This window comes from Chiloscyllium plagiosum, chromosome 7, assembly GCF_004010195.1.
Source record: "Chiloscyllium plagiosum isolate BGI_BamShark_2017 chromosome 7, ASM401019v2, whole genome shotgun sequence".
In the NCBI taxonomy this organism is placed as follows: domain Eukaryota; kingdom Metazoa; phylum Chordata; class Chondrichthyes; order Orectolobiformes; family Hemiscylliidae; genus Chiloscyllium; species Chiloscyllium plagiosum.
In genome coordinates, this window is record NC_057716.1 from 884,047 (window position 1) to 893,949 (window position 9,903).

Genomic DNA, 9,903 nt, shown 5'->3' on the forward strand with positions numbered 1-9,903 from the left:
CCTCAAACCCCACCCCTCCAACCGCAACAAGGACAGAGTCCCCCGGTCTTCACCTTCCACCCCACCAACCTCCGGATACATCGCATCATCCTTCACCATTTCCGCCACCTACAAACAGACCCCACCACCAGAGATATATTTCCCTCCCCACCCCCATCTCTATTCTGTAAAGACCATTCCCTCTGCAACTCTATTGTCAGGTCCACACCCACCACCAACCTACCCTACCCTCCCAGCACCTTCCCCTGCCACCCAAGAATTGCAAAACCTGTGCCCGCACCTCTCCCCTTACCTCCATCCAAGGGCCCAAAAGAGTCTTTCACATCCGTCAGAGATTTACCTGCACTTCCACACACATCATTTATTATATCCGTTGCTCCCAATGTGGTCTCCTCTACACTGGGGAGACAAGACCCCTTCTTTGTAGAACGCTTCAGAGAAAATCTCCAGGACACACGCAGAAACAACCCCACCGCTCCATGCCCGAACATTTTAACTCCCTCTCCTCCTCACCCAAGGAGATGCAGGTCCTGGGCCTCCTCCATCACCAAACCCTTACCACCTGACGCCTGGAGGAAGAATGCCTCATCTTCCACCTTGGGACCCTCCAACCACATGGAATAAATATGGATTTCATCAGTTTCCTCATTTCTTCTCCCCTCACCTTATCCCAGATCCAATCTCCCAACTTGGCACCACCCTCTTGTCCTGTCCTATCTGTCTCTCTTCCTTCCTACCTATCCACTCCACCCTCCTGTCCAACCTATCACCATCACCCCCACCTTCATCCATGTATTGCACTGTCAGCCAACTTCCCCCCAACCTCCACCCCGCTCCCATTTATCTCTCGGCCCCCTTCAGCCACCCCCCTCATTCCTGCTTCTCGGATGCTGCCTGACCAGCTGTGCTTTTCCAGCACCACACTCTGAACTGAGACTTCTCATTTGCCAATCAATTTAGAAATATTTAACCCTAAATCTGTAAGCACTTGCCAAAGAAATAGCTTGTTTATGAAGGTGGCAGAAAACACCTTCTTTTGCACAATTGTTTCCCTTCTGGGTACCCTGGATTTTACTTCCAAAATTTTAAAAAAGCCAAGATAGCACCAACAAAATCACTTGTAATATTGTGCCACTTCTAACCAAACAAGTGGACTTTGTTAACAGCAAAATTATGTTTTGTGTTGAGTGAGAAATAATTCTCAATTTAAATTAAAACAAATCACACTTACAGGCCCCCACTTTGGGGCATTTCATGAGAAAAGAAACTACTGTAGATTCTGAAAATCTAAAATCTAAAAAGAAAATTCTTGAAGTAATCAGCAGGCTAGGCAGCATCTGTGGAGAGAGAAAACAGATATCGCAGATCAATGATCTGCACTAGTTCTGATGAAGAGCCATTGCATAGATACTGCCAGAAATGCTAAGCATTTCCAACAACTCCCATTTCAACTGGAGCAAAAAATCCCTTTTGCCAACCTTCCAAAATACAATTATTCCTTTTATTATTTTTTGTAATTTCTGGCCTTATATGTTGATTCATTCTTAGATTTGTACTTTCTATCCCTTCCTTTCATGATCTGTTTATTATTTCCCATATTAATGCCTTTCTCTCTTTTGTCTCTACACTTTGATTCATCACATCTTCCCACATTTGATCACTTTTCCCCATTACTTAATTTAAAACCCTCTCTGCTTCCCTAGTTTTACAGCTCTCTGGAACACCAACCACAGCACAGTTCAGATGTAAACCGTCCTATTGGCACTTTCCCCAATGAAAGTTCGATACCCAGTTAAATGAAATTCATTTCTTCCACTCCAATCTTTGAGTCACACATTGTTTGTCTAATCTTATTGTCCCTGTGTCAATTTGCACATGGTTTAGGCAATTATCCAGAGATTATTTGAGGTTTGAGATTCTGCTTTTTAACTTGTTTTCATTCTGACTATGCACAGTCACTCTCCTTGTCCTGTCAATGTCACTGGTGCCCACATGGATCATGGTGACACACTGTAAGATTCTCATCAGCGCTGAACAGATGTCCTGAATCCTGGCAGCAACAGACAACATAACACAGTAGCTGCAACTTCCCAGTTTTTAACTGGTCTGTCAATCGAATAGTATTTCCTTATCTTCTTAATACCAATAATCATTTTTTCCCAATTCAGCAACAAACTGTTTCTTTACTTATCTACTGCAGTGTAAACCTCCCCAATGATTTTTACTCCTAGAAACCTTGCCTTTCTGGTCTTCTGAGAGACTTGTGAGAAAGTTTTCTTCAGCATGTTAGTATTACTGCCTATCTGTGTGAGATTGTATACCCATTTTTTCTAAAGTGAATCCAGGGATGCATCCCATCATCTGAGGCCATGCACCCCCTTCTGGGACATCTGCATGCTTCAGTTACAACTGCGACATGATAATGTGTTTAGCATTTACCAGCAGCCTCATTACTCAAACATTGCAGCTCCAGGGCCAGTTGTTCTACTAAAAAAAACTTCACAGGAAACCCGTGATTAGTGACTATCCAAGAATTCAAGGCTTAGGATTAGGTATATGTGATGGATATGGAACATGACCAAGAAAGTGCAGCACAAGTGAAATTGAGTGCCCTGCTGAAAAATGGTCAAAGACCGCTTACTATTTGCAAGAATAAACAGCACAGTTGCAATCACTGAAAAATAGTGCTGATTTAAGCTATTTAAGTATGTGAATGGAGCACACATGATCTGAATGTGTAGGACCAGTTTACAATGTGAAAGTAGTATCAGTTGCAAAACAGTGCGTGAATGGAGCACTTACTAAGGAAGTAATGTTAATTCTACACTTAAAAAGCTTTACTATGCATTGAGATGATTCTCAGTCCTTATATCTGCCTGCATGACAAAGGAGTGAACAATAACAGAATTGCTTGAAGATAGGTTGCAGTATTGCTGACATCCCTGATTCCTGCACAGTAGAAGGTAATTGAACTGGCCGAAGAATAGGGCAGATGTAAGTTTCAGACTGTGAGGCCAGAGAATCAATACAACATTGCCAATCTGGTGTTGCGAATTCAGCATACAGAAGTCATGCAACAATGCTCGAGGCAAAGGAATTACTGACAATGTAAGAAGGGAATAAGGCATCTCAATCTCCCTCTAGCTGCCCTTCCTCTTCTTGGGTTAGGAATGTGTTATTGTGCACCAATAGGTGTGAAATAAAGGACTGACTTTTCTGTTCTGCATGTTATACATTTCCTCTGCTGTGCTTTGTGAGTTCCACCACAGTGTCATGAGCCAAGTAATTGCAGATAACCCCTGTTCATGAAGGGCCAGCCCTGCAATTGCACAGTTGGAGGAATGGCTGAAAACGTTCAAGCCCTGCACCAGTTCAGATTACCTTCTTCCCTCTTTCTCAATCTCTCCCTTTGGTGATTAAGTCAATGCCAGTCATCCCTCTCTAATGAGAGAATGTCCTCTAAGAGTTTTGTACCTTTACTTACCAGAATCCTGAGTTAGATATTCATAGGCCTACTGCTTATGTTTATAGCTCCATTTATTTTCTATTCATGAATCATTGGCATTACTGTCAGCATTTTAGTTAATCATCCAGACTTTGTAATATGACTAAGAAGAGTCCTAACTCTGATATGTGCAATTTTCATTTAGAAGCTCTGCAGGGTGATGCATCAGTTGCTTTGGCTGAAGTTGCACGTGGTCACACAATGAACCAAAATGCGATTGTTGCTGAAGGCGCAGTGGTCGCACTTGTAAACATCCTCAGTGGACGGAAAATCAGGATGCAGATGAAAGCAATAAAAGCAGTGGAGGTTTTAGCTGACGGAAATGCTGCAGTTCAAAAAGAATTCCTGAAAGTGTCTACTGACAAGCACATTATGAAGCTTCTCAAGGTATTTTTCAACTGTAAACGTATTTGTGTAAGTTACATAATTTTATAAAATTTGATAGTTTCACCACTAATCGACAGATTGGGCATCAGCTGCTTCTAAAAAATAGAGGCAATTTGGGAAAGAATTGAGCACTTTACATAGCATTCCTCATTGAAAGATGGCACATAGGCCTTGCAGATAAAACTTCCAGTCCACAAACAATCAATATATAGGTATAAGCAGTAATACAGAAATATTAACTGCCATGTTATGTATCTCACAATTTTCCACAAATTTAATACATTTATTGGTTTATTATGCAAATTCAGTATCACTATATTTATATGGAACCTACAGCACAAAAATGGGCCATTCAGCCTAACATATCTATGTAAGTATTTATCATACAAAAAAGCTTCGTCCTTCCTTTTCTCATTTAACCCTATCAGAATATTGTTTTGCTCCTCTTTTCCTCATAAAACCCAATGATTCATTAAATACAACTTAGTATTTGCCTCAACTACTCCTTTTTAAAATATCACTTACATAGCATTTTTGAAAGTTTCTACTAATTTACCATTTCATTTATTGTTTACTTTTCTCCAATTTGTTAATGAGATTTATGTATCATTTGCAAGGTCAGCATTTATTGCTTACCTGATTGACTTGAGAAGATGTAAGTTAGCCACCACCTTAAACCACTGCAATCCTGTCATGTAATAATTGTTAGAGGGAGCTCCAGTGATCTGAAGGAATAGTGAAATATTTTCAAATATATGGATATTATTTGACTTTGGAGGGAACATGCTGGTGATCAGGTTCTCAAGTGCCTACTGCCTTCATTCTTTCAGGCAGAAGAATTTGAAGAATATTCACTGAGTTTCTGCACTGAATATTGTTCACACAGCAAATACAGTGCACCAATTATAATAGGAGTGAATACTTAAGGTAGAGGATGAGGGCTAATCAAGAGGTGTTGCTCTGTCCTGGATGGTTTGGTTTTCTTGAACATGTTGCAGGTTCACTTTTCCAGACATCTGTTGAGTATTCCTTTGCAATCCTGACTTATGCCTTGGTGGTCAGCTCCAAGGACTTGCTGCAGAATACTCAGCCCGTGACCTTCTCTTGGAGACATAGAATTTATCAGGCTCATCCACCAGGTTTGAGGAAATGGTAATACGAAGGCTGTTAATGGTGGATGGTCACGCTACTGAATATTTAGGGTTGGTACTCAGACTCTCTTATTAGAGGTGATCATTACTTGATACTGTCATGCAAATGTTCTTTGTCATTTATCAGGTTGTTTTTCAGGTCTTAGTGTAATGTGATCAGATTACTTCATTATCTGAGGTGTGACAATTGAAGTAAAGATTGTGCACGAATCAGCAAAGACTATTGATGAAGCCGCTGAAGATAGATTGATAAAGGATACCATTATAAGGAAGTCCTGAAGCAAATATGTTAAGTTGTAATTATATGGATCCTATATTCACAAGTGATTGTAACAAGGTCAGCCAGGTGGACCTCATAGAATAAGAGTTCCTTGACTGTGGCTGACAACCTGGTCCAATCAGGGTACCCTGACTAACAGATATAAAGAGAGTGTCAAGAGATCTAGTCTCAAGAGATGCCTCCCTGTATGGCATCTGGGTAGCATTAACTCATAGGTGGCCCAATGGAGAGGAATGTCTAATAACATATGCATCCAGGACTTAGTCTATTGCAGAGCATATAAACACCCAGATAGGGAAGGTAGCTTTTGGCGGTCATATTTGAGTCAGGAAGTTCCAACAATACCTTTACAGATGTAAATTTATAGTACTAATGGATGCCCTGCTAGATCTATGTAAAGAGGACAAGGCAGTGATGTCCATAACTTTAGGCTAAATACAGCAGTGGGTTCTATTACTAAGTGTGTATAATTACAATTTGGAACACTATCTGTGAGGCAAAGTAGCAAATGCAATGCATTGAGCCGCTTCCCACTGGAAGATGCACTGCTGGTGTTATCATCACTGGAAGAGTCTAAGAAGGTTTTAAATTTTCTGGATATACTTCCAGCCACACCTGACACTTTGGTCACAGAAAGATCCAGTCCTGGCAAAACTGAAGTGGCTGGTGGTGATGGAGGAAATCATAGGGCCATTGCAACCAGAACTGAAAATTTTCTTGACCTAGAGACAAGATCACAGTAGAGGACTGCATATTATTATGGGGAGCAAGGATGATTGACCTGAGCAAATGTCACCAGCAGATAATGGCTCAAATCAACCAGGGTCATCCAGGGGTTTCCAAAATGAAGATATCAGTGAGAAGTTATGTCTAGTAGCCAGGACTGGATACTGGACATGGGTGTATTGGCGAGGCAGTGTCCAGAGTTCCGATAAGGACAAAACTTACTGTCTGCAACTCCACCACATTCATGGGAATGGTTGAGTAAACCTTGGAAACGGTTACATGTCAACTATGTAGGTCCTTTCAGGGCTCAATGTTCTTAGTCATTGTGGACACCACTCAAAGTGACTAGACATGCAAAGAGTTCATTAATCAAAAATGGAGATTATGATAGAAAAACTGTGCACATCTTTCCACAATATACCGACTCCTGGAAGTGTTGGTCAGAGATAACAGACCATCATTTGAATTGAATTGTTTTAGACAGATAGGGACAGCTCCATACCACCCATCAACCAATGGTCTGGCAGAAAGAGCAGTGCAAACTTTGAAGGCAGGCTTAAAGAAACAGCCTACAGCTTCATTAGGTACCAAGCTGTCCTGATTCCTATTTGATTGTAGGATCACCCCTCTTGCAACAACAGGGATAACTCCAACACAGTTGCTAATGGACAGAAGATTCTGCACCAAATTAAATCTGGTCTTCCTGGACTTAGGGGTTGGGGGGGGGGGGGATGGTGACTGGAGGATGAAATGGCATCAGGAATGCCAATGCTGGACACAAAACTCTGCTAAGCAAGAGAGAAAGTTTACTTCAGGGATGAATTTTGGTGTAGAAACCACAGGAACCACCTTGCATGGGTAAGAGGCATGGTTGACATGAAGTCAGGTCTAGTGACATATAATGCATGGGTAGGTACAATTGTCCTGAACAAGCCCGTGGACTTCTATATGAAAGCTGCAAACTTGCAAATGATGCAGGAGCAAAGCATGCGCTGCTCTTCGACTGCCTTTCCAACTGTCCAAGAACCCATGCATTCTCCCTCTCCATCAAGTGTTGAAGATATCTCGGAATCTGACATGAACACAGTGGATGTTGTCTGAATGCTTTTGCCACCTGAAGAGGAGAATGAATTACGTCTGAGATGCTCTGAGTGGAAGAGGCAAGCTATACAGTGCATTACGCGCCACCTGTATCAGAGGCAGTGTTGGAGGAACCTGACCTGGTGCGAAAACACCCTAGGAGGAGCTACAGGAAAAAAACAACCTATGTCCTCAGACTCAGAGGGGGAGGGCTGTAGTGATGGTAACAAGGTCAGCCAGGTGCATTAGGGCTGGTCCAGTGAGTGAACCCTGGCTGACAGATATAAACTGGACTGTTAAAGGTTCTAAACACTCTGAGAGCTGGCTCTGAGGAAGCTGGATCAGAATCAAGGACTCTACTTATGTAAATAAAAAGTGAATTGATAATGGAGTATCACCTTGTGTGATTTCAGGTCACTAGACCCAAAGTGTTAACTCTGCTTTCTGTTCACAGACACTGCCAGACTTGCTGAGTTTCTCCAACAATTTCTGTTTTGTTTTACAGGTCTATTCCTTGTGCTGCATATGACTGTAACTAATGCAGAGTTCATTCAACTCCCACAACCATGTTTGTGTTTCAAATTCCACATTCCCATCCACTCACAATAACCTTTAATTCAGTTGCCTAATAAAAATTTGTCAACTTGTGCCATAAAAATATTCAATTATCTTGCCTCCATTATCTTCTGAGGGTGAATGTTCAAAAATCACACAATACTCTTGACAGAAAAATAAATCCTCCTCTTTTCTGTTTTGCAAGATGACCCCTAATTTTAAAACTGTTTCCACTAGTTCTGGATTCACCCGCAATATTTCTGAAAAAGAGTCATCAAATACAAAACATTAACTCTGCTTTCTCCCCGTGAATGTCACCAGACCAAAACTGTTTTTGTTTCAGATAGATTTGTAGAGTCATACAGCATGGAATTGGATCCTTTGATCCAACTCCTCCATGCCAATCAAGTTTCCCAAACTGAACTAGTCCCAATTGCCTGCATTTGGCCTATATCCCTGTAAACCTTTTCTATTCATGTACTGTCCAAATGTCTTTTAAATGTTATAACTGTATATACATCTAACACTTCCTCTGGAAGTCATTCCACAAATGAGCAGATAGGGGAAGCCGTACCTAAGTTTTTTGCTTAGGTTTACACTAAGGAAAGGGACCTTGTTGTGAATGAGAACTTTGAGGAGCTGGGATACAGGCTTGAACAGATCAAGATTAATGAAGTTGATGTGCTGGAAATATTGGTAAATATTAAGATTGATAAGTCCCCAGGACCAGACCAGATTTACCCTAGGCTGCTCCAGGAAGCGAGAAAGGAGGTTGTTAAGCCACTGGCGAAGATCTTTGCCTCTTCACTCTCCACGGGAGTCGAACTGGAGGATTGGAAAGAGGCGAATGTTCCTCTTTTCAAGAAGGATAATAGGGAATTCCCTGGCAATTACAGACCAGTCAGTCTTACGTCTGTGGTCAGCAAAGTTTTAGAAAGAATTCTGTGGGATAGGATTTATTAATATTTGGAAAAGCATAGCATAATTAAAGGCAGTCAGCATGGCTTTGTGAGGGGCAGGTCACGCCTCACAAATCTTACTGAGTTCTTCGAGGAGGTGACAAAACAGGTCGCGAAGGTCGAGCAGTGAATGTGGTGTACATGGACTTCAGCAAGGCATTTGATAAGGTTTTCCATGGTAGTTTCATTCATAAAGTCAGGAAGTATGGGATGCAGGGAGATTTGGCTATCTGGATTCAGATTTGGTTGGCTGAGAGAAGGCAGAGAGTGGTTCTAGATGGGAAGAATTCTGCCTGGAGGTCAGTGTTGAGTGGGGTCCCGCAGGCCTCTGTTCTTTGTAGTTTTTATAAATGACTTCGATGGGGGATCCAAGATGGCGGCGACCCAGTAAGACTGAGTCTATAGTGCTCCTCCCAAGACTTGGGCACAGTGGGTCACCTACCCCCTACCAAGCTCACCAAATCATTTATAAATCATTTATAATAGTTTAGTAACTGAATTAGTGGTGTAATATTACATTTAAGCAACTTTATCCTAAGTTAAAATGACTAAAGGGAAGGGAGCCCGCAGCTCTCAGCAAGCAGGAACCCCTCCCCCACACGCTCCAGCTGCAGCAGAGGCGTCCACAGCCGCCCCGGGGGACTTAGCTACAGTAGCAAGTCTAGCAGAAATGCTTTCCAAGCTTGACTCGAAGATTGATGCCTTTATCGTCGAATCCAGGAATCGTTGGGAGTCGCTCTCGGCCGCGCTGCAGAAGCACGACCGTGAAATTGAAGAAATTCAACGCCGAGTCGGAGGGGCGGAGCTAAAGGCCGCGACCTCGGAGACAACCGCTCAATCGGCCGTGGATCAGGTCCGGACTCTCGAGCAGCGAGTCCGGACCTTGGAAAATCATATTGACGACCTCGATAATCGAGGTCGTCGAAAAAATATTCGTTTGCTGGGCCTTCCCGAACAGGAAGAGGAAGGCCAGCTTACAGCATTCCTGGAGCAGTGGCTGCCACAACTTTTAAATCTGCAAGCTGGATCAGGCCAGGTAAGGATGGAATGGGCCTACCGGGTAGCAATACGCGGGCCCGGCTCGAACCAGCGCCCACACCCGGTCCTGTTCCGGCTGCAGAGCCACAGGGAGAGGCAGATACTCCTAGAAGCCTCTAGAAATCTCGGAAAAGACCCCCAAGCTATGATCTACAAAGGATCCAAGATCATGCTATTTCAGGACTTTTCCCCGGCTCTGGTTCGAAAAAGGAAGGCATTCGA

The 9,903-nt window shown here is 42.6% G+C and overlaps 1 protein-coding gene across 1 annotated transcript in view; it reads left to right on the plus strand.

Moving 5' to 3' along the window:
* ankar (ankyrin and armadillo repeat containing) overlaps window positions 1–9,903 on the plus strand; it is a 160,119-nt gene that overhangs the window by 91,860 nt on the left and 58,356 nt on the right. Inside the window, exon 14 of the mRNA XM_043694464.1 lies at window positions 3,651–3,892. Coding sequence (XP_043550399.1) covers window positions 3,651–3,892 — 242 coding nt within the window. The remainder of the gene's footprint in view (window positions 1–3,650; window positions 3,893–9,903) is intronic.